Source organism: Monodon monoceros, unplaced genomic scaffold, assembly GCF_005190385.1.
Source record: "Monodon monoceros isolate NGI ecotype Baffin Bay Population unplaced genomic scaffold, NGI_Narwhal_1 Super_Scaffold_5, whole genome shotgun sequence".
Lineage (NCBI taxonomy): Eukaryota > Metazoa > Chordata > Mammalia > Artiodactyla > Monodontidae > Monodon > Monodon monoceros.
Window position 1 is genome coordinate 111,034,636 of NW_021703782.1, and position 24,981 is coordinate 111,059,616.

Consider the following 24,981-nt stretch of genomic DNA (forward strand, 5'->3'; position numbering starts at 1 on the left):
AGCAGTCCTGTCCGTGCCCTCACATGAGCCCAAAGCAGCCTGCTGCCCAAACGCTGGCACGCACCTTGCCCTGCACCGTCACCAGTCGTGTGCACCTGCTCCAGGGGGATGAGTCTGAGGCTATGGCGGCAAAGGGAGGGACGGAGGCCCTCAGACGCAGTGGTCAGTGCCCCTCTCCGAGGAGGTGGCCTCGATCTGGCCAGCCCCCGAGGAGTGAGCAGAGCCAGTGTGGACAGGTCTGGGCATCGGAGGCCCAGGCAGAGGTGCTGGGGGGGTGGGGTGGGGAGGGGATGTGCTTGGTGTCCCTGTGGGATGGAGAGGGGCCGGGGGTGGGAGGAAGGTGGGGGTGGGGGGGGGGGGGGGGGGGGGGGGGGGTCTCTGGTCTCTCTGAGTGTGAGGGGAAGCCCTGGGGGTCGTTTCAGCAGGCAGCGGCCTCTGAAATTTTGTCTAGAAACTGCTGGCCCCGTGTGGACTGCAGGGGCTCCAGGGTGGAGGCCAGGACCAGTGAGGGGCTGCCGTGGGTGTCCAGGCCGGAGAGATGGTGGCTCGGGGGAGGGGTCATGGGGGGAGGGGAGCGAGAGCCCGATAGGCCACAGGAGGGGCTGGCAGTGCAGGGAGTGACACCCCACCCACCCGCTTGGCAGGTCAGTCCCTCGGGGTGACCAAGAGCTGCAGCCCAGACGCTGCCGGACTCCTGGGCAGGGGCGAGGAATGCAGGCTTGCTCCCGCCTGGGTTTCTTCCCTGCTCTGACCCCTCTTGGGAATAGTCCTGGCTCCAACCCCGGCTCTGCCACTTCCTGGCTGGTCTCTTCGGGCAAATTTCTCTACCTCTCTGAGCCTTGGTGTCCTCATTTGTGATGAGATGGTAACCCCCATCTTGTGGGGGGCTGTCATGACTGACGGGGAAACCTGAGGACACCCCCATCCAGAGGCCTTTCCTGGACCCCTCGTTTGTGGACTGGGGGGAGGGCTTGGGTTTCACTTGTGTCCTTGCAGCAGGGTGTGTGTGTTCCTACCTCCACCCCAGACCCTCAGCCCAGCGGTAGGGGCTTGGCCCGATTGCCCTGGAACAGTCCCCTCCTCTGGGCAGTAGGTGGAGGGCTGGCCAGAACTGCCCCAGGAAGAGGACCTCCTTCTCTAACCGGAGTCCACAGACCAGTCTTCCAGCTGGAGCATCATCCATCCCAGCTCTGCCACGGAGAACACAGAGATCAACTAGTGATGCCTGCCCCGGCCAGAGGGGATGGGAAGGTAGGGGGTGATTGCAGGCAGGCCCAGGTTTGCCCTCTCCATCCTGGCGGACCCACCAAGGGGAGGGACCCTCCCTGCGGGCCTGCAGAGGCCTTCTTAGGACTTGGTGGAAGGGCCAGGGACTGACCCTTCACTTCCCAGCAGACCAGCAGGAAGTGGGGCAGACCCCCAGCCACCATCTTTTCTCGGAGGTGGGAGAACGTGGCTCGGAGAGGGGAGGGGTCTTGCCTGTGGTCACACAGCGGCTTGGTGGTCTCTCAGAATCCCCCCTCCGGGTCCCCCCAGATCCCTGAGGAGGGTCCCCAGCTAGTCTCCTAGGCTCCATGTATTTACGAGGAAGATCTGCTTTTTTAAAAAATAAATTTATTTATTTTTGGCCGCGTTGGGTCTTCGTTGCTGCACGCGGGCTTCCTCTAGTTGTGGCGAGCGGGGGCTACTCTTTGTTGCGGTGCGCGGGCTTCTCATTGCGGTGGCTTCTCTTGTTGCGGAGCACGGGCTCTAGACGCGCGGCCGTCAGGAGTTGTGGCATGTGGGCTCAGTAGTCGTGGCTCGAGAGCTGTAGAGCACAGGCTCAGTAGTTGTGGCGCACGGGCTTAGTTGCTCCGCGGCATATGGGATCTTCCCAGACCAGGGCTCGAACCTGTGTCCCCTGCATTGGCAGGCGGATTCTCAACCACTGCACCACCAGGGAAGCCCGGAAGATCTGCTTTTCTGACACGTCCCAGTGGGTTTACCGTCCAGAGCCAGCAGTGTGGACTAGACACCCACCTGGCACAGCCATCTACCGGTTCTTCTCTTTCTGACTCTCACTGCTGTGCCCGGATGTGACCCAGACGGGCCACTGTCACCGTGTTCAGTGCGGCCGGGCCGTGACCGGGGAGCAGGGGGAGGGTCAGGGGGCAGCTGGGGCCCTGCTCTGCTGTTACAGGCCTCACAGGGCCAGAAGGGGCATTTCAGGGAGCAGACAGCTTTGGACGTGGAGAAGGAGAAAAGGGAAGAGCGTTTCCAGTAGCCGCCCGGGTGTTCCAGGGTGTAGTTTTCCATGCATGCTCAGAGCTGCCCTGGTGGGGGGCCCCATCCCTGCCCCACAGCCGATGGGCTCTGGAGCCTTGGCCAGAGCCACCCGCCTGCCCAGCCTGCTTCCTCCTTGGAGCCGAGCCTGCCCCGGTCCATCCCCTGGGGCCCCGACTGCGCTTGGGCGCGGTTCCCCCGGCCAAGGGACCCTGGCCCATGAGTGAGCAGTGCAGAAACTTTTTGTGCAGAGAGTCTGCTGGTGAAAACGGGGCTGCAAGAGGCCTTGGGCCTTGGGCTGGGGAGAGAGGCTATTGCAGGGGGTGCCGTACGGACTGTGGCTCTGGGAAGCCCCCGTGCTGGCTGTGTGGCCTCTGTGATGCCTCTCGTTCCCCGATGGCCATTTCTAGAGCGTTCCATCTGGGCAGGGCCCTGGCAGGACGCCGGGATTTCCCGTCTAGGCCAGGCAGGTGTCCCCTGGGAAGAGGTCAAGGTGGCAGCCGAGTGGCTGCAGGGGACTCGGCCCCGCTGATCCGCTGCCCTTTCCGCTCCAAACTGCAGCCGTTCCGAGAAGCGGGCCGGAAAGTCCAAAGTCTGTTGAGCATCGCAGCTGCTGAGAAACCGCGTTCGTCTGTCTCAGCAGCAGCTCCAGGCCCCTCCCTCCCTCAGACAGTGGGATGGCGGGAAACAATCCATTCTTTCCTGACCCAAGGTCAGTGTCCCCCTCTGCCTCACTAGGGTTCTGGAAGCAAGGGTTGAAACCGCCTGGCTGGCATCTGGGGGTTCACTTGGGTCTCCCCCGGTCGCCTGGAGCCGCGGCCGCACCTCGTCCCCCGACTGCCTCTGCAGACGTCACAGGGGGACCTCGAGACCTCCTACCTCTGTGCTGACTTGGGCTTAAGGTCCTGGTGGTGGCACCTGGGCCGGCCCATCCCTCACTCCCTCCCTCTGCCCTGGTCCCCATCAGACTCCTGCCCCACCTGGCCCTTCAGCCTGCTTCTGCTCTGCCCCAGCCTGTCTGAGACCGCACACCCCCGAGTGTGCCTGGTGTGATCACCTCTGCCCAGGCTGCTTCCTCCAGCCCCTAAATCTTGACCATCACCTCACCTCCTTACGGGCCAGGCCCTGTGGGAGGGCACAGCCACACCGCACGTCATGAAGCTTCACACACGGCCTGTGTGTGAAGCAGGTGGTTTATCCCCATTTTACAGGTGAGTTAACTCAGGTCCCTTGGCCAGCTCAGGGGCCAGGAAGCTGTGTGGCCCATTACAGCCCCCCGTCTGTCCGACGCAGGGCTGGAGCTCTGAACTCAAATTAGACCTTGCTCTCCAAGTCAGCTCCCCGGCATCTCCTACGGGAAGCCCTCCCGGTTTCCCTTTCCTCCTCCTGCCGTCTATACCTTTGTGGCCGTCCCCATGCCCTTTAGCCCTGTGTGGCCCTCGTGGTGGGAGTGGGTGGAGGGGCCCGTCGCAGCCCCTGATACGGTGGCCCGTCTGCATGAGAGTGTGGTGGGCTGGAGAGAGGGACATGATCCCTTGCTTGTTTGGGCGGTCGGGCTGTTGAGCTGGAGAGCCGTTTTTAATAAGCAAAATCCAGTGCTTCAAGGCCTCCCTGCCAATTAGCAGGCGGCACCCAGGTGACTCTGAATAATTAAATGGGCGCCTGCCAGGGCCTTCGGGCTGTGGTTTGACGTGCCTTTGAAGTCTGCCTGGCTGCCGTCTCCCTGGCAAACTGGTATGTCACGGGGTGTGGCCCAGTGCCCTGTGGGCCGGGTATTCCCGGTCCCTCCCGCCCACCCTGCTCTCTTCCTGCTCACCTAGCACCTGCCTGGGCCCCCATCACCCCTGGTGAGGTGAGGCTGAACCCAGTAGTGTCCCGGGGCCGGGCCCCGTGCCAGGCCTTCCGCAGGCCCACTGCACCTAATTCTCAGGCCATTTTCGGAAACTGTGTCCTGCCCGACTGGGGGAGCGACCTCTGAGGGCTCCCAGGTAGTGCCAGCGCCATAAATGAGGCACCATTGTCCGCCACATGCCCGACTGGGGTGGCCGGCTCGTCCCAGATTTAGCCCTGGAATTCCCGCATCCTTGGTAACTCCCTCGTCTGGGGCAAGCTGGGCGGTGGTCACCCCTGCAGGACAGGTGCCCTCTGAGGCCGAGTCTGCTCTCTGGGGGCTGTGAGCTGGTCTCGCCCTCCAGGGTGGGAACCCAAGGCTCTGCCCCTTCTCTCGGACGCCCCGGGCCGGCCAAAGAGGACCAGGGGCATCTGCCGATGGGGCTCCTCTGTGATGCTGCTGGCGAACCACGGGCCTTGGAGGTCACTTTGCAGGGAGCGATTTTCTGTGAGTTGAATTTCCACTTTCCTCCCTACACACGCCAAGTGAAGGATGGAGAAGTGAAGAGCCGTCTTGGGCCCGGGTCGCTTTCATCTGAAGCGTGGAAAAATAAACCCTGTGTCCTAGATTCTCTGCGTGGCGCTCGGTGGTCGGACCCGAAGCTTTCTTACCTCCCGAATATGAGTGTTTGTTTGGATATGCCGTTCTTCTTCCAGGCCCCCCGGGGAGAACGACCTCAGCAGGGTGGGCTGGAGGACCCCGTGGTGGTGCTGACCCCACGGGCCTGGGGCAGGGCTGGAGGCACCTGGGTGAGGGGCATTTCCTAATTGTCACGGAAACCCGGGGTGGGCCCACTGGGGCTGCTGCTCAGGAGGCCGTGGGGACAGTGGGGACTGCCTGAGTCTGAGGCCCTGGACTTGGAAGTGGACCCCTGGGATGAGCCCCCGAGAAGGGGAGGGAAAGTGACTCAGGCTGCCACGCTTGCTGGGAGCAAGGACCTGGGCTGAGAGGCTTACGTGTGTTATCTCATTTAATCTTAACAATGACTACTGCCCCCGTTCTACAGTTGGGGAGACTGAGGTTCAGAGAGGGAGAGTTTCCTGCTCAGGGTCACACAGCGAGTCCACAGCAGAGCCAGGATTTGAACCCAGATCTATTACCTGCCGAAGCCTGGCTCTTAGTTCGCCCCACAAGGTCTCCCTGAAAAGGAAGGTGACAGTGGCAGTGGGGGGGTGTGTGTGTCTCTGTTTTGGCTTCTTGCCAGGGTGTAGAGCGATGGCTCTAGGAAGCAACGTTCTCTGTCCTGGCGGGCCATCTGCAGACAGCACAGTCATGAGATGTGCACCTGTTATGTGCCAGGGGCTCCCTGGTCTGGGGTGGAGGGACCCCCAGGGAAGCAGGCCCGGGAGCCACCACATAGCCCTGCCTGGTGGAGCCCTGGGTTGGATTGGATAATGCAGGGGAGGCCGCTGCCAGATAGCAGGAGGGGTCGGCACACTGAGTGCTGCACCGGAGCTGGGTTTGAAGTGCGTGAAAATCAGGCTGCTGCCTGGAAAAATAGTAAATCAGTGCCGACAAGTGGGTTGCACTGCCCTGGAACCCTGTGTCCAGGCCCCGAGTCCCTCAGCACAGCATGGGAAGAGGTGAAGCTGGATGAGTTCCCCCCCTCCCCCCAGAACCCGGAGACCTGGCACCTCCTCCCAAGGGGTCTTCTCGTTGGCTCCTGGGTTGTTGTCCTATAAATCGGGCCTGCTGCCCGCCGTGCAGGGTCTTCCAGTGTCCCCGTCCGACTGCTCCTGGGTCCCAGCTGGCGTGCACCTGTGTCCGCCACCTTCATGCCATGACCCCGGAGCATTGGGTCTGCCCCCTTCCCGACCACGTGTCCTGTCCCCACGCAGCCGTATGCACAGCTACGCACGCGGGCACTTTTCAGAGGCCATGGTTTTACAGCAGATTCTCAAGTCTCGCGGACTAGGACCAGAGGCTGGTTTATTGATCCCAGAGCTGCGTTCAGGCTGCGCCTTCTCCCTGAAGCAGTGACAATGGCAGCCCCCAAGCCCAGCTCAGAGCAGGTGTCCAGGAACCACCCAATGGGTGGGGGACGGAGAGCAAGGCGTGGTTTGGCGTAAGAATTGTGCCCCCCTCTGCTCTTTGTTCGGGGGGTTGGGCTCAGCCACTCCCTTAGGGTGCCGTGTTTTGGGGCCTTCTTCCTCTAGCGGGGGACCTCCCTAGCCTCTGGCACTGGCGCTGTCATTGTCCTGCCCACACACGGCCATGCCGGCCAAGCAGCCGGATGCTCACGTTGACCTCAGGGTGGGAGGCGTAATTTGGTGGGACCTTGAAGCAGTGGCTCGAGCCTCTCATCCCTGCCCCGCGCCACCCCCCCCAGGAGGATGGGGTGCTAGGGTGGATTTGACACAGCCTGACGCATGGACTCTGTTGGGGATTTCTTGGCACGTGGCAGCTTTTCTGCTTCCGTCTTGGGCATCCCTTTAATTCTCTCAGTGGTGCGAGTGGGAAACTTGGCTTCCCAGAAGCGGAGCACGAGGAAATGCGTCCTCAGGAAGGGTCTGATGGGATAAGAGGAACCCAGCCCCGCCCTGACCCCCGGCCCCCCCGCCCTGAGGACCCGGATGGCCGCACTCTGGTGTCTGGCCCACGGGCCTTTCTGTGCCGTTCTGCATACTTGATTCTCATCCCCTCCTCTTCAAGAACAAATGAACTCCACCACGAACGTCTGGATCTCTGGTCTAGCCGGGGAGGGGGACATTGATGGCGGGGGTGGCAGATGCTGCACGGTGGGGTCTGGATGATCAGCGGGTGCCTGAGACAGGAGGGTGGAGCCAGGCCTTGTTGCAAGTGGCCCGAGAGTCACACCTGCTCCAGCCCCTCTCGGGCTTGAAGTTATAGCTGGAATGTGGCCCCAGAAACGCCCTCTGTGCAAATGTGTCTCCTCGGGGTTAAGTCAGGGTCAGTGTTGTAAAGTCACAGCTCAGGGCTGACTTGGGTACCTCTGCGTGGATTCTCATAAGCGCTTCTTGAAAATGCTTCCTTGTATCTAATTGGAGGCTGCCACTTGTTGTTTTGGAATATCTTGAGAATAGCATGAGAATATCTGGTAAGATCCATTTATCTGTGCACCCATCCATTCCCCAACAAATCCACCCTCCCTGAACCTGTCCTCCTGGCCACCCATCCATCCTTCCACCCCCATGCCCCCACCCACTCACTCATTCATCTGTCCATCAACCCACAAATCCCATCCCTCTCCCACTCACCTGTTCTCCCACCCACCCATCCATCCATCTATCCATCCGTCTGTCCATCTGTCCATCCATCTATCCAACCATTCATCCACCCACCCACCTATCTGTCTATCCATCCGTCCATCCATCCATCCATTCCATTCATCCATCCGTCCGTCCATCCATGCCTTTCTAATGTCAGGCACCGTGCTAGGCGGAAGTGGACCCAGGGTGAGAGAGTGGTCAAGCTGGTGGAAAGCTGGTCAGGGAGTGGTTTTGGGGGAACGCTCCACTTCTGGGTCCTGCAGTCACGTCTCAGCCTGGCCTGAGATTTCCTGTGATCAGTAGGGTGGGGGCCGGAACCTTCGGCAGTTGGGGTGACTGACGTTCGACTGACTTTGAAGAAACCAGAGCTCGGTTCCAGCACCCCGTCAACCACGTGGGATCTGGGTCGGCTTCCGGTTCTCCTGTATCGTGGGAGTGCTTTCCTGGCTGGAACCATGGCTGGGTCAGTGAGGGTCCCTCGTCTGCTGAGGGCCAGGGCGTCCTGATGGCCTGCAGCTCTCCCTGTGACCCGAAGACACACATCTGTCCTCCTTCCTTCTTGCCACATGATGCCCAGTGGGGGATGCCATTGTCATGGTGATACGAGGAAGGGGGGGAGAGCCACAGGGAGGAGGGGGAGCCCACCACAGAGAGGTCAGGCTGGGCTATGCCACGAGCTACCGCCATGAAGCCGCAGGTGATGGGGACCCCTGGTCTGGTGGGTCTGCCTTGGGACCTCAGACCCAGGGCCATGCAACTCTGTGACAGAGCTGGGCAGGACCCAGGCCTCCAGCTGCTGGCTCAGTGGGCTCCCCAGGCCCCCACCCCATGGAGCACAGGCCCCGAGCCTTGGTAGTGGAAGCTGCAGGGTCCAGGCATCCATCCCCACTGGACTGCCCTGCTGAGCACGTCAGCCTGACCCCCAGCAAGGAGGCTGCCAGCCGGGTCTCCTGTGAGATCGTTAGTAACAGACTTCCTACCAGAACCCGTGCCCTGGGAGATGGGGAGATGAGATGGGGAGATGCTCGTTTCAACCAAAGGGGCGATTTTGTCTCCATGGAGGTGGTTAATTTGGGCCCATTGCTTTCGAACGAGCTGGCAGCTCCCTCCTCCTGGCAGCATTCACCCCCCTCCGGCCCCGTCCTCCTGGAGGCTGGCCTCTGTGCCCGGCGTGGGCTGGTTCAACCTAGTCGGGACCATGCACCCGTCTGCAGGTCCCTGCGGCAGAGGCAGAAGTGGGCGCTTGCACGTGGGTGTGCAGGGCACCCCGGGGAGCCCCGGAGAGTGTGTCGGAAGCCCATTTCCTTGAAGGGCTGCTGCATGGGCTCCCTGTGCTGGTGGTGGGCATGGGGGGGCCAGGTGTGGGTATGGTGCCGACAGTGTGCCCTTCCCATTTCCACCCCAATCGCTTCTTTAGCCAGAATGCGCTGTTCCGTTTGCGGACCTGCCCGTTTCCTCCAGTTTGTGAACTGGAATCTCATATCAGTCTCCAGATGAGATCCCAGTTCGGGGTGACGGAGCCGGTGGGCTCACCCACCCTCCCCGCGAGCACGTGCCGCGTGCAGGCGGGGCTGGGGCCGGTGCCGCGCCTGCATTCCTTCCCGTGAGCCCGGCTGCGCCCAGGGCTGTGTCACCTGCATCTCACGCCCTAACACTCCTCACCTGTACTGGCTGGCCCCCAGCACCTGGGCAGCGTGGGCTGGCTCCACCCCCTTTCCCAGGAGTCAGGCCCAGGTTCACTTTGCAGTAGTGACGGCTGCGGCCCGAGACCCCGCGTTTCCAGGGAGCCCCATTTTCCTCCTCGTGAGTTCCCCTCCCACGGATTCTGAGCTGCCGAGGTAGACGCCTGTCTGCAGGTGACGACCCTGCCACGCCGCCCTCCTCACACCAGCGGGAAGCTTTCTGACTCCTGGGCCCTTCTCTTACTCCTCCCAGATGCGTCTTTGGGGTGACAGAGTTTGCGGGGACCCTGGGCATCCCCCCAATACAGAACTGGGAGATTTTCATGGAAAATAAGGGTCTCAAGTCCAGATAAGTTTGGGGCTCACGGCCTACCCTCTCTGTCTCCTAAAGACAGGTTCCCGTGCTCCCCACTGAGGATGCCCAGGGGAGCCCACATCCCCGTGTCTGGGGTCCCCCTGGCGTGTGGAAGCAGGATAGTTGCACGGACGGAAGCTTCCTGCTGTCCCTGACCCGGTTCCCTCGTTTGCCAACAGGGATGCCGGGGCCTGGACAGAGGGACCGACTTCCGGTGTCCAGGGCCGAGCTGGGCGTGGGGTCCTCACTCTAGGCACGTCCATCTGGGTGGTCCTGCGTCACACAGCCACATAATGTGCACCCCGTTTCCTTCCATGAGGGAGTGGACAGAAGCCCGCCTGCTCCTGCGCTCGCTCCGGGGGGCCCGTGGTGGACCACAGGCTGGGGGCTTGGCCAGGGCGGCGGTGCCACTGAGACCTGCTCACTCCCCTGACGTCTCCTCTCCCACAGGCCCTTCCCCTCGGAGGAGACCGCGGAGAATGACGATGACGTCTACCGCAGCCTGGAGGAACTGGCAGAGTAAGGAGGCAGGCGGGGGAGGGTGGGGAGCGGGGCTTCACGCGGGCCCCCTCGACGGGCGCTGGTCTCGGCCGTCTGCACGGGCCGTCCCCATGGGGGTGGTGGTGTGGCTCCCCTGCCGGAAGGATGCGCGGTTCTTCCCCCCCACATTCCAGGAGGCTCCCGGCGTGTCTGCTGGTGGCGTGGCTGCGGCCCTCCTCCCCAGGCTCAGGCGTGGCGAGGGCCGGCGTTTGCCGGGCTTCTCTGTCGAAGCTGCAGTGGGGCTGGGGAGGCGCCCTAGCTCGGCCCTTGGAGGCTTGCTGCGGGTGGGGAGAGCTGGCGTCTCCGGAAGCTGAGGCCCCTGGAGCACAGCTTACAGGCAAAGGCAGATGGTGACTCCGGGTTGTCTCGTGGCCTGACACGGGCTGGGGCTGGGCCGAGGCCAGGCCACCTGAAGCCACTGGGGCGTCTCCCCTTCTCCCAAGGCCCCGTCTTTGCCTGCCCCGGGTCCCCCCGATTCCCCTCTCCGAGGATTTCTGGCACCATCTTGTGCAGCCTGGGTCCAGCTGCCCCTCCCCGGCCGTTTCTCCTTATGGTCCTGGAGCCCCCCAGGGACTGGCAGGAATCCCCGGGCGGCGGCTCTTCCAGAAGAGATGGTTGGGTTCTGCGCAGTCAGCTGTGGCCGGGGGTGGGGTCATGCGGCCTGCTGCTCGGAGAAGGGGCGGCGGGGTGGAGCTGGCAGGGCCGCCCTATCCTGCAGGGGGGTGGACCGAGGCCCGGGAGATGACGGGCTTGCCCAGGCCGTGGGGTGGTCCCACGTGGCTCCTGACCTGGCAGGCCCACGACCCTCTTCCCCGGATTCCTGCCCCTGGGGGCCTCTTTCCTGTCTTTGTTCCCGGATAAACGGCCGTTCCTTCTGGGAAGCCTCGTGGCCTCTCTCTCCTTCGTCTTACGGCACAGACTGGGAATGAGAATCATGATCAGAGTAAGAGCCGGGATCTGCTGCGCACTCGCTGTGTCAAAGCCCCCGGCTTGTTCCACGCCCCCGTCCAGGCTGCCTCTAGGACATGGGGCCTGGGCAGACATTCTCTGCAGGATCTCTATCCGTTTAAATAATTTGAGTCATTGAAAACTCAGCCTGTGGGCAGCAAGCTGGCGGCCCAACATTATGTGATCTTTGAGTGAAACACTCACTGGCCAGTGGGCATAGCTGCCACCAGCCCATCTTCCGGAAACTGGGCTGAGCCCAGTGTGAATGGTGGCGATCCTCGGGATACCTGGTCGACCCCATGTGGGTCCGAGGGTGGAGAGCACCCTGAGGGGGCAGATGGGGCCCAGGGTCCACACGAGTCCCAACCAGGGCCTGGGGCTCCCTACCTGGGTGCTACTGCCCAGTCCCAGGAATCAGAGGAGGACCTGGAAAATTTCGAGAAAGGTGCACTCCAACCCACGGGGCCTCCCGAGGTGCAGGGCTGAATGAGTGGCTGCCCACCTCCCCCTACCCCCCGTAAGGGGTGAGGAAACCTTGGCTCAGAGAGGCACGGCCGGAGGGAGGCCCCCAGGGGTCCCCACCCGTCTGCAGCCCCCTTGCTGGCTGAGCTGCTGGAACTGCTTCCCGCCCGCCCTCCCGGCATTTTCCGCCTTGGAGAGCCTCTCCCTGTCTGCCGAGTCCGGGCCTAAGTGCCCCCCACTTTGGGAAGCCTGTCACCCTCCGTCCATCCGCCCGCCCAGCCAGCACCCTCAGTCACACCCCACGCATCACAGAGCACCCACACCCCTGTCTGGCCTTCGGGGTGTTTGTGGGGTGCACTGTGATAGACCGGAAGGTTCCCGAGGTCAGTCCCTGCATCTCCATGTCACCGCCCCCCCTCCAGCAGCTGGCACCCCGTGCCCGCGGCCTAACAGCGCATCCCAAGCGATAATGTTCATCTCCTTCTATCCCCCACTCCGCCCCACAGTCTCCTCGTGAGGGGTGTTCTAGGGGAGCCCCCGCTTTACAGATAAGGAAACTGAGGCCTCGGGAGGGAAGCTACGGGCCCACGTCACTCAGCGAGGGAGCGGCAGAGCTACCCTTTTACCCCGAGCCTGTACCCTCACCTCCCCACCATGCAAAGTCAGTGCCCCCCGCAGGGTCCGGGGAGCCCCTTGCCCAGTGCCGAGTGCCGGGCCCTGATCTGCCATTTCTCCCGAGTCACCCCCAAGCTGAGGCTGGGGGGTCTCTGCCCTCCCGAGACACGCATGAGGGGTCAGCAGAGGCTGAGGGTTCCAGGATGATGGGGCCCACGGCGCCCTCGTGCAGCTTCCGCTGTACCAGCCAGGCCCCCCGCTTAGCCCGTCCCAATGGCTCTTTCACGTTCGGTTTGGAGGATTCCTGGGCGGTGAGTTGGCCAGCGACCCCGGGTGCCCATTTTCCCTTTTCTCGGTCTATTCTGCACGTGTCTGACCTCTCACAGGATGGAATTCCTCTCGCATGGAGAAGCCAGTCTGGGGGATGCGCGGCTTTGCACACAGTTCAATAATATTATTCCATGACATTAAGAGTGAGCCTCCTTAATCCAATGAGTTCCTTATGACTGCAGTTACTGCAAACGTAAATCATACATTAATAGGGGAGGGGAATGAATTTGAGTCTTGAAGTTGCGGTTTGGTCCCAGAGGCTCCAGGTTAATAAATTTTTCATGCTTTTTTTCCCCCTTCTCCTTTTACTGAAAATCAAGATTTCTTAGCATCCTGTCTCTGCGGACTTGGGATTCATATTTATCCATTATGGCAATTTACAAGACACAAACAGAAATGTCATTTCTTCCCTGGCCTCCCCGGGGCAGGGAACGGGGCACTGGCCCGGATCTGAAGCCAGGCAGCGCCAGGGAGCCGGGGAGTGACGTGTCCAGCAGAACCGGCTAATTCTTTCCTTTGGGCTCTGGCCAGGTGTCAGAAAGGATGATCACCTCACGTCTCTAAGGGGCCACTCGACGCTCCGCAGCTGTTTGGGGAAAGGCGAGCCTGGTGGGGGGTCTGGGCACCAGTGGGGGACCGCCAGCTGTGCGTGGCCCCAAGAACGCCTTCGCCGTTCAGTCAGTCGATCAGTCTTGTATTTGTTCAGCCACCAGCTGGTTACTGTGCGCTTTCTGGAAATCTAAAGCGCGGTCAGGGCAGCGGGAGTGGAGAGTGGGGAGCGTGCTGGGTTGCGAGGGGTGAGCGTGGGCATCGCTGGAGGAGAGATGTGGCTCTCCCGCGTGGACCCCTCAGAATCCTCGCTAGAGGCGCCGTTCCTACCGGGCGTGTCTTCAGAGCCCCCCAGTGTCACCCCGGCGGGTCACTGAGGGCCCTGCAGCCTCAGCCCACGAGACGCCGCTCCACACTGAGAGCCCCCTTCCACCCACCTAAAGCAGGAGCACCGACCGGGCCGCGCAGGAGCCTCTGCCTTGTTCCCAGAGCAGCCAAGGGCGTCTCTGGGCAGACCTGGAGCCTCGGCCCTGGCGTGTCCTACCACGTGGGCTTTGACAGGTTACCCAGTCTCTGCGCCCCGACTCCCCAGTGTGTAACACGCGGTGTCGGTCGTCAGCTACACTGCGGTAGCACAGCGCCCAGCGAGCACACCCTGAGCGCCCAGGCAGGGGAAGCGGTTCCCATCCTCCCGGTCTACCAAGGATGTGGCCTTTGTCTCCGGTTTCCAAATGGCCATGGCAGCGCCGTCCAGGAGAAACCATACATGAGCCGCCTGTGCGATTGTTAATTTTCTAGCAGCTGCACCAGAAAGAGAAAAAAGAAACAGGTGAAACGAATTTTAAGAATGTATTTTTACTGAACCCAGTGTGTCATCTAGTCCAACACGTGATCGTTAACGAAGCAGCTGACGCTCTCGTGCACAGCCCACTGGCCACGCTTGTGAGCGCGCAGCCACGTGTGGCTTAGGGGCCCCACGTGGGCAGCCCGGGTCTCGGATCCAGAGCAGCATTCCGGGGGCCAGCGCAGAGTCCCCTGCCTTTGAATGGATGATGCTGAGCTAAGATTATGCTCTCTAGCGCTCTAAGCTCACTTTTGAGATCCTTGAATAATGTATAATCAGGTAATAGAGCAGCTGGTTGAAAAAATTAATACAAAATAGTGCCACTTAAAAAACGCTTCATCAAGCAAACTGAGCCCCAAATGAGAGGCCTGTTTTTAAACTGCCCTGACGATCAGTACCTTGCATTTGCCTAATGGCTCGTCCCTCCCGCTACCCCTTGCTTCCTTCCAGGTGCTCCCGGGAACCTGGAGCTGCCCCCCTACCTTCTCATACCTGCCCGACTCCTGGGTGGGCCAGGGTTTAGGCATCTGCGCTGGGGGAGCCCCCCACCCAGGGGCTGAGAGTCAGATTTGCACACAGAAAAATGACACTCGTGAGACAGCTCACCACCGGAGTCCAGAGTGGGGCCGGGTGAATGCCAGCTCAGAAATCAGGGAAGGCTTCTCAGAAGAGGTGACCCCTGAGTCTTGGAGCCCAAGTGGGAAGCGGCTGAAGGGTGGGGCTGGCGTCCCAGTGGAAGGAGCAGCCTTGCCAAGGCCTGCCCCCGCAGAGGTGCGGCAGGTTTGAGACACCGCAAGGTGTTTGCAAGAAATCAGGATCATCGAAGCACCCTGGGACGCGCTGGGAAGGACCACCCTCCTCATACCCAGGAAGGCACGGCCTGCATCAGAAGGCCTGCAGAGACCCCCCAACTGGGTGTGCTTCAGTGCTGGGGGGCGCCCGGCGTGGAGGGGGTGCCTCAAGGTTATCCTTGCCGGCTGGAGAGAGAGCATCACGCAGGCCGAGGAACAGCAGGGGCGCGTCCGTCTCGGCCGCACATGGTGGCTTTCTGTCTTTCTCTGGGCCCATTCGATCCTTCTCGGGGCTCACTTCCCCCATCTCTAGAGTGAAAGCACCAGCCCAGATGCTACGTGGGGCACCTCGAGCTTGACGGAGCCACGGTTTCACGATCGAGGAGTCCGCTCCTCGACACCGGTTTCGCTTTCCTCGGAATTGAAGTGATTCTCAGGCTTAAACAAATGCGGTCGTGACACGGCAGGGAATGTAATTTATCCGTAAATGTATAGCTGCATGCTTTCCTACATCGTAAGATGACTTCGCAGCTTTAAAGGCGTCGTGTTAGCATCGTTGGGGTAATTTTTTAAGATGCGTAAAATGTAGGAGTTTCCCCGAGTCGAAGCCACTTTCAAGGGGCTTTTGGGCATCTTCTTGGAGCTGGTCTTCCTGGTCCCTGGGGAGCGAGGTGGGAGTGCACAGGTCTGGGGGTGGGGGGCTGCTTGCTGGGAGGGCAGAGGCCACGCCCCTCCTGCCGGCCCCCTACTCCAGGGGACGGGCAGCTGTCGCTCTGCCCGACTGTGACCCTCAGCCAAGGAGAGCCTATGCCCACCCCACCCGGTGACCTTGCCCGCCCACCGCTCCCAGCCACAAAGAAAGTTCCCTTACGTTCACGCCGCCTTGTGTGAAAGTCCAGTGTCCAGCAGGAGACCTGCACGTGTGGGGGACACCCAAGTGTGAGGCCTGGACGGGTCGCTGGGTTTGGGGGCGTCTCGTGTTTCTCCCAAAGGATTGCTTCTCCAAGGGGACAAGTTTGAAAGCAGACTACACAGAAACAGCCCCATTACAAACAAACCACAAAGCCCGCTTCATGTAGAACACAGACCCCACCATGGCCCAAAGGGGGTTGACAGTAAAGCCCCCCAAAGTGGCGGTGGCGGTGGCCGCCCTCCTCAGGCTGGTGGAGGGCCTGGCTGGACAGGGACGGGCAGGGTCCCCTGAGCCCTGGGCGCTGCGGAGGTCTCCCCCCTGCTCTGCAGCCTGCTTCCCCGGACCGGGCGCCCTGGCTCCGGGCTGCTGAGGTGGGGACAGCCATGCACAGGCAGGCCTCGGCTCTCCCATGGTCCTTGCTGGACAGGGCCACCCAGTCTGCCGTCCCAGCTGCCTCCCCTCTGGCCGTTCAGGCCTTCATTTGTACAGTATGCACTTAGCGAGCGCCAGCTGTGTGCCTCCCTGTCGAGGGGCTCTCCATCCTCACGGGAAGTCTGGGAGGCCCGGCCCGGCTTTGGGACCGGCCAGGTGGAGGGAATGAATCCAGCGTCCACGGGGCACACGGGGGCCTGTCCCCACACTGAGCCCTGTGGCTGAGGGGCAGAGGGGATTTGAAGCAGGTCTGACTCAGAAGGCCACCTGCCTGACCACCCTCTCCGCCCCAGGGCTGTCTGGTAGGGCCCTGTGGTGAGCTGGGCCCTGCAGTTCTCATTCTTACAACTCTTCTAAGCCCCACAGGAGCTATCCAGGCGGTGTCCACTGGGATCAGACCTCGACAGGCCAGGACACCTGGAGGGCTTCCCAGAGGAGGTGTTGCTGGAAGGGGATGGAAGGTGCATAGGATTTGCCAAAACGTGACTTAGGAAACCTGTCCCCGCCCCCACCAGGCCGGCCACTGCCTTATTTTGGGCTGGGGTCCTGGGAGAGCCTGGGTCTCAGCTGTGTCTGTTACTCAGGACCTGAGGGCTAGCCGCGCCGGCCCCAGATTCACCGTGTGTGTGCAGCCCAGTGGCTCTCCTGCCCCTGTGGCCTAGACCAGGTGCCCGATGCTCCCCCGCCCTCCCAGAGCTAGCTGCAGGACTGTCGTCTGGCCAGAGGGCAGCCCATCCTCACCCTGAGCGGTAAACAGGCTCGTGGCTCCCCCCTCTTCTAGTTACGGAGGCAGCCGGTGCAAATGACAGCCCCGGGCTCTGCGCCCCGCGGCTCTTAGGCTCCCTGCCCTGCCCTCCAGGGACATCTCGGCCCCTTGGTACCTGGGCCTGTGCAGTTTTGCAAGGTCCTGGCTGCTGTGGGGGCCCAGGGCTTCATCGAACTTGAAACCCTGACCTGCAGCACTTCAGGAAAGAAGCTTGTTCATTCTCTTGCTAGAGAGAGCACAGGGGCCCTTCTGAATGAATGCAGAGCAGATGCCCGGTTGCCACTCTGCCCTGGCTAAATATTTAAATTATGCAGGCCAGCAGATACGACACAGACTTAACATGAATTTTTATTTTTAATACCTAGTTAACCCCGGGCTCTTTCAGGACAAGGCTGTCACAGCGATTCTGGGGTCAGATTTAGCACAGTCTCTGTAGGGTGGGGAGGCCAGTGTGGAAGGATGTATGCATTCATTTTACTGTTTTCAAGAAGAGAGCAGGGACCAGCTGGGCTGTGGCCAGAAGTCTGTCTAATAAAGGCCTCTCCAAATCACTCTCCTGATACTGACTTCCAGGACCCCATGAGGATAGACTAGGCCCTTTTTACATTGTTTCCCATGTGTTCAATACAGATCTGACACACAGTGGCACTTAAGAAATATTCCCTTAAAAAATGAATAAGCACAACACGTTGGATTTAACGATAAAAAAACCTGTCATGTACATAATATCTGTTGTATTGGTTGCCAAACCCTTATTCCTCTTACATAACCCAGCCCAGAGGTCACCTCCAAGAAGCTGAATGAGGTGCCCCTTCCCCAGAAGATGACAACGTCCACCAGGATTATCTTTGTCACTGTGCTGTCGTTGTCTTCCTGCATTTGTCCCCCATGCCCCAGAGGAAAGCTCCCCACGAGGGTCATCCTCAAGGGAACAGAGCACAGAAAAGGCAGGTGACCTGAGCTGGGCCCCGCACACCATGGAGGCCCTGGACATCTGCTGCTCTTATATTAAGGATCCAAGCGTGGTTCCAGGTGCCGTGCAGTGGGTCCCCCTGAGCGCCAGGCCCGGTGCTTGAGTTTTGCCCTGTTATCTCAGCCTTCCGGACCTGCAAGGTGGGTGGCCCCGCCCCCATTTTGTAGTTGGGGAAATTAAGGCTCCGCGTGGGTAAGTGATTGGCCTGCGGTCACACAGCACACTTTACATGACAAAGGAGCCAGCTGCTGCTTGGCTAGGACAGTCCTCTGGGCCTCATCCTTGTGACCGAGTCTGGCTCACGGTGGGAAGACTCTTCTGCTTAGAAAGAGTCCCTGGAAAAGGGTGAGTTATGGCCGGAAGCACACTGCCGGGCGCGCCGGGCCCCCTCTGGGAATCTGGTAGCCGCCTCTTTCTCCAGGTGCGCCCCTAAATGGCTTTACAACCTTGGGGGACCATCTTGCCCTCTCTGGGCCCTGCTTTCCCCATCTGTAGGGAGAGCAGCCCCTCTCTCGACTGTTGGGGGGAGGGTCCGCTGACCCTCCCTAGTGTTAGCAGCGCCTTATCTGTCTGTCTGTCCCCACGTGCAGCCCATCCAGCCGACAGCTGGCTTCTCCGGGCCCTCTGAAGCCCCCTCTCCCTGCCGCCCGGACTGCATGGTGTGGACGGAGGTCGGGAGATGTCAGGTTTGGTTTCCTAGTAACAGTTTAACGGTGATTTGGGATCCTGCTTCCCAGCATCAGACAGCCTGGGGCCAGAGTGCGTATCGCATCTGTCAGTAGCCATATTTTATGTCCGTCATAAACATAGAGGCTCGCCAGAGGCAGAAAGTGGAGAGTTTGTTGGCTTTTCTTTGATTTTCCATAGGCGGCGGGGGGCTCTTCTGAGCAGCTGACTTTCTGTACCAGAATTGGAACAGGCAGGCGAGGCTTCTGGGGCGGGGGGGGGGGGGGGGGCCGGGGGGTCTCGGCGGGAGGGGAGCTTTCTGCCGTCTCCGGAGGGCAGCAGGCCACGCTCGGGCCCTCCTGGAGGATCTCAGGCCATTGTCAGGACCAGAATTATTTGGGGGATTTAGCATCTGTCAGCTCAGCTGCTGCCGGAAAGCAGCGGGAGTGAAAGGGTGAGGGGAGAGGAGGCCAGCAGGGAGGTCTCTGTCCCGGAACGTGGGCTTGGGGCTGGGGAGGCCGTGGCATCCACGTGGCGTCCAGCTGAAGGGAGAGCCGAGGTCTCGCGGTGGTGTGGGCTTGGCCGGGAGGCTTATCTGTGAGCAGGCATGCACGTCCCCACCGTGGTCCCGGACTCCCCCGCTCACATCGTCCTCCGCTCTCTCCTGGACAACTGGACAGAGAAGGGCGATCTCTGAAACCTACCAAGGACAAATCAGTGCTGACACCCGGCTCCCAACTGTCTAGTCTGATGCGTTTCAGAACATCCGAGGTATTTAATGCTGCTGGTGTCTGTTTATCGAGCATGGACCCCTGAGCTAAGTATCGTCTCATTGACCCTCCCCTCTCACCCACGGGGTGGCGGGCCACGGTCACTTACTGAGCACCTACTGTATGCTGGGCCTCTGCTGGTCATCTCCTTTGAGGCTGGTCCTTCCAATGACCCTACCGGGGGGTTGGCCTTATTCTCAGTTTGCAGATAGGGAGACTGAGGCTTAGGTTCTCCTGCCCAGAGTTGCAGAGCCAGACACTGGCAGGGCTGAGAATCCATCTCGGACTCGCCTGACTGCTTCCCCCCACGGGGGTCACTTTTGGGAGAGTCAGGTTCCCACCACGAGAGCCCCTGGCCTGAGCTGAAGGAGAAGGGGACCCACCAGCCCTGCGGTCCAGCATTGACCGAGCACGGTTACGTACACAGATGGCTCCAGCACGGCGGGGACGTGCAGTTTCTCCATGAAACCCAGCCTCTGATAACTTGAAACCCCAAGACAAGGCTCTGTTGGTCCCAGTGATGATGGGAAAAGAACCAGGGTGTAGCCGAGACAACCTGCCATGATGGAATCCCGCTGGGGTGACTCAGAGGCTCTTTCGGGTTTTTTCGGGGCCTTGGGGTCCTTTTCAGTGACTGTGGGAGGTTGGGCTGGGGTTTGGGGTGAGTGCACCAGGCCCAGATGGGGGTACAGACTCCTTGCCTCTCTGCCGTGGGATGGCGTGCCGGGGTTGCTGGGGGCTGGCTCCGGTTCTGAGGGCCAGGGCAGAGCTGGGTGGTCATCGAGCTCGTGTTGCAGGGAGGAAACAGACCGGGATCCACACCCCATGGCATCTACCTCCATGTCACCGCCCTGCACTCCAGGACACTTCAGACGCTCGGGGGACCTCATTTTGCACCCCTCCCCCACTCCAGAGCCCACACCTGTCATTTCCTTTTCCTCCATTCAAGAGCCGCGGCCGTCAGATGCACTGGGCACAGCTGGTCACGGCATTAACGCATCTGCTTTAGCAGGTGCTACGACGTGTAATGGATCCCCTGCCCTGTTCCAGAGACTCACGCTTGGAGGCGATGCCTTAGCTAAGAGTTTGGGTAACAGTGGAATTTCCATGTGATGTTCGCCAGAGGGACAGAGCTGCTGGGAACCAGAGCCTGTCACCCCACACAAATGACACTCCTCCAGTTTAGAAGGGTCTGCGTCTCAACCGTAACCGCTGCCCTGTCTGTCTCCCCATCTGGACTGTGAGGTCCACGGGACAGAGTCCGTTGGTGCCTCTGTCATCTCTGTGTCCCCCCAGATTCCACAGGTTACCTACCGGCACAGAACTGGTCTCAGGATAAGTGTCGATTAAGCCAATCAAATCTGATGGTCTTTTCATCTTAATTGCTGAGTTGAACAAATATGTGTAACTTTACTTTTATGACTTTGTTTTCATTTTTTTAAAAACCCCACTTCTTTGCTTTTTCTTCTATTTCCCCTTCTCCCATAATGTGGAACATGCACAAGATGAAATGTTAATGCTCCTGTTTTATAATTTTGTGTAATATACGTGAACGTGTATTTCTTAGTGTCCATTAACCTGAGTTAAATAATGGTTGGGGAGTATTTTCACAATTAAAAAAAATCGTAAGTGTAGCGAGTAGGATTATGAGTGCCCTCATGGCTCTATAATGAGGCCCTGCAGACAGCGGTAAAGTTAGGACATTACAGGCAGGAAGCTGACCATTCAGTACTCAAGGTGTTTTGTTTTGTTTTTAATTGAAGTATAGTTGATTGACAGTGTTGTGTTACTTTCAGGTGTATAGCAGAGTGATTCAGTTATACATACATCTATATCTATCTTTCAGATTCTTTTCCCTTATAGGTTGTTACAAGATTGAGTATAGTTCCCTGTGCCGTACAGTCGGTCCTAGTTGGTTATCCATTTTATATATAGTAGTGTGTATCTGTTTATCCCAAACTCCCGATTTACCCCTCCCTCCCCCACAAGTTTTCAACAGGCTCTGGATAACAGACATTTGGCAGAATGGAGAGAAGTGATTGGGTCTGCATTTTTGAGATTTTTCTGTCCCAAGTTCAGATGCCAGAGCACAGCTCTCTCTCTCTGGTGTTTCTGGCTCTGCCTATTTTTAACCTCAGTGCCCTGTGTCAATTAGAAGAGATGAATGTGGTGAAAATTGATCCTGCGTGAATGGCTGTTCCTTGTCTTTATTGATTTTGAGAAAGAAGACCAGCTGAGATCATGCTGGTGGACGTGTGTTGGGGGAACCACCAGGGCTGTATTGCCGGTGTCTCAGTCCTGTTCCTTCTGTGAGTACGGGGTGGGGGGGGGGGGGGGGGGACGGTATCATCTTACTGTTACCCGGAGGAACCCACTGTTTCTTCAAGAGCTGCTCACTGTGGATGGGCTTGAGCGCTTGTAGTCTTTTTGTATGAGGGCATCCCCAATCCACTGGCTGGAGGTGCCAGAAGAAAGAAATTGGGGGTGGGAGAACAGACAGAAAGTTAGGCAGGGAATGCTGGAAGGGAGGGACCCACAGGCTCAAATCTGCTCATAGAATCCACCTAAATCCTGGGTTGACCACTAAACCTCACACACACAGGAGAGTCCCTAAGGTTTCCAGCAAAAAATGTCGCAGCTGGAAACTGGATTTAGCAGCCATTTCAGCTGCTGCCCCCTGCGGGGAAGGTAGAGTTTGAAGTTTAAGTACAACCAGCCGAGGTAACTGTCAGAACAAGTATTACTCTTCAGAAGAAATAGTAGGATCTGAATCTCTGTAATGAATCATTCATAACGTCCAGCGTCCAATGAAAAAGATCATCAAATTTACAAAGAAACAGGAACAAGTGAATCATACTCAAGAAAAAAACAGTGTCGAGGGGAACCAACCTTGAGATGACTTAGAAGTCACAATTAGCAGCTTTTATAAATATGGGCTTCGAGGAAAATATGCACCAAATCGACGAACGGTTGAGGAGCCTCAGTAGAGAAATAAGAAACTATAAAAAAGGGCCAGATGGAAATTTTAGAACCAAAAAGCATGACAACAAATGAACAGTCACTGGATCAGTTTAATAGAAGACTGCAGGTGGCAGAGGAAAGAGTCATTGAACTTGAAAATATTCAGTAGTTCAATGGAAGTTATACACTCTTAATTACAGAGAGAAAAGGAGGTTGAAAAATATGAACAGAGCCTCAGACATGTGGGACAATATCAGGTGGTCTAACAGGTATAATTGGAATCCCAGAAGGAGAAGAAAGAGAGAATAAGGCAGGAAAAAAAAAAATTGAAGAAAACAGTAGTCCCAAGCTTCCTAAATTCTAAAACCTCTATGATAAAACTACAAAATGTTGCTGAGACCTAAAGACCTAAATAAATGCAAGTGTATACTGTGTTTGTGGGTTAGAAGATGATATTGTTAAGATGTCAGTTTTCCCCCAGATTAAACTGTAGTCACTACAGTTCCTATTATAATTCCAACAGACTTTTCTTTTTAATTGACAAGGTGATTGTAAAGTTGATGTGGAAATACAAAGGACTTTAGGATAGTCTAGACAGTCCTATAAAAGAACAAAGCTAGAGGATTTACGCTGCCTGATTTCTATAAAACTTTCTATTTAGTTTTATACTTTCTATAAAACTAAATTAATTGAGACAGAGTGGTATTGGCATAAAGATAGCTGAATGTATTGATGGGCTAGAATAGAGCATTCTAGAACAGACCCACACATGTATAGTCAATTGGTTTTTGTCAAAGAGATCCAAGCAATCCAATGGAGAAAAGAAAGTTTTCAACAAATTGTTCTGAAACATCTGGATATCCACGTGGGGATGAGTAAATGAACGTCGATCCCTACCTCACACCATACACAAAAATCCATTTGAGATGGATTAGAAACCTAAACAAAAACACTGAAACCATATAGGTCTTAGAAGAAGATACAGGAGAAAGTCCTTTGCAACCTGGAAGAAAGCAGAGATTTCTTACACAAGGCACAAAGATTTTGTAGGTGCAACACAGGATGGAGTCAGGACACCATAGAAGAAAAAGTCAATAAGTTAACCTTCATTAAAATGAAAAACGAACGTTTATCAAAAGGCACCATTAAGAAAACGAGTAGCCATGCCAGAGACTGAGAAAAAAAAGTTCAAAAAACATATCTGACAGAAGACTTGTATCCATCATATATAAAGAACTCCTAGAATCCAATAAGAATAAGGCAACCAATTTTTAGAAATGGACAAAAGTCTTGAGCAAGCCTTTCTCATAGGAAGATACACAAACGTCCATAAGTACACAGAAAAAATGTGAACATCATTAATCTTTGCAGGAATGCAAAATAAAACTGCAATTCTATCTCACTACATACCCGCTCTAGTGGCTAAAATTAAAAAAGCTGGAACCCGCCAGAGCTGGAGAGAACCGCAACAACTGTAACTCGTGTACACTGCTGGTGGTGGAGTAAACGCTGCAGCCACTTTGGAAAAATGCTTGGCAGTTACTGATGAAGATAAACACACACACCTCCCCTTTGATCCAACAATTCCACTCCTCATGGAATTTCATTTCCAAAGGAAATGAGAGCATATGCCCACAAAAAAAAAAAAAAAAAAAAAAAGGCAAATGCTCATAGCAGCTTTTATTTACAATAACCAGAACTTGGAAGCAACCCAAATGTTCATCAAAAGGAGAATGGATGTCAAATTGTGGGATTAGGACTCAGCAATAAAAAGGAATGAATTGCTGATGGAGGCAACAGCCTGGATCTCAGGGGCTTGATGTTGAGGAGGGGAAGCCAGACACAGACGTGAATGTAACAGACGGTGCAGTTGATGCGACGTTCTAGAACAGACGAAGGGAATCTCTGGTGAGGAACAGTCAGAGGCGGGTTACTAGGGGAGGGGGAGGGGTCGATCAGGGAGGAGAGGGACTTTCAGGGGAGATGAGGATGCTCTGTGATGTCACAGGATGTGAATTACACAGGGGCGTCCCCTTGTCAAAATGGTAGAGCTAAGGGTACATCTCGATCTACACAAATCCTATCCCCCAAATGACAAGCCTATGTTACGGCATTCCGCCCCACGCTCGAAATGCAGTAGGTGCTCTGTAGACACAATAGGTGCATGTAGACGTCGGTGCATGCCTAGATCTGTGGATGGTGCCAGTGAAGAGGGTGGCAGAGAAGGGACTCTGCCCCTCGGCACCTTCCATAGGACCCCACGGTCGACACTGGTGTCCAAGCGTCTTTCAAGTCCCGCTGTCTGGGAAGCTTCTGACCTCTCCAACCTTCAGTGTCCTCTCCATCAAGCACAGCTCTTGCTTGGGGTCCTAATGGGGCGGGTGCCTGCATCACCCTAAGATCGACAGATCGCCGGTTCTATTTCTCTGAAGAGCCCTCAGTGCCCACGCCGTCAGGTCCTCAGCCAATGAAAGCATTCTGACCGGTCCACCAACCAGGAGATAGCAGAGCAGGAACGCGGCTTCCGAAAGACCACGTGGCCAGTTCCCCACCCGTGCACCCCGGCTTCCCCATCCGCACGACAGAGAGCTTTGGGCTCAGTTGCATCTCGAGCCCTGATTCCGGTTGACTGATTGTGGAGGCTGCATGGGGGTCTTTGCTGAAAAACATTCTGAGCTGGATGGGATAGAGTCCTGGGGTCAGTTAGGATGTTCCCCCAAATGTGGGATGAGAAAGGGGGCTCCTGGGCTGGCAGATGGCTGTCCCTTCACCTGATGGTCTCGAGGACCCTTTCCAGGCTGACGTTCATTTTGTTCATTTCATCGGTTCGTAGAATATTTGACTGTCAAGGTCCCCCCATCCAGCCCACTTCCTTCCACCGGCCCATCAGAGCAAAGCTGATGACTGTCTTCGGATGGTACGAGCGGGCTGATCTGCCTTTGAGGTGTCTCACTGAGCAGCCCGGGGGCCTCCATGTCTCCCCTCTGTTCCACGCTGTCAG

The 24,981-nt window shown here is 57.8% G+C and overlaps 1 protein-coding gene across 3 annotated transcripts in view; it reads left to right on the plus strand.

Moving 5' to 3' along the window:
- VAV2 (vav guanine nucleotide exchange factor 2) overlaps positions 1 to 24,981 on the plus strand; it is a 177,849-nt gene that overhangs the window by 107,642 nt on the left and 45,226 nt on the right. For all 3 annotated transcript variants that reach the window (XM_029202502.1, XM_029202500.1, XM_029202501.1), the window contains exon 4: positions 9,871 to 9,939. In XM_029202502.1, coding sequence (XP_029058335.1) covers positions 9,871 to 9,939 — 69 coding nt within the window. The remainder of the gene's footprint in view (positions 1 to 9,870; positions 9,940 to 24,981) is intronic.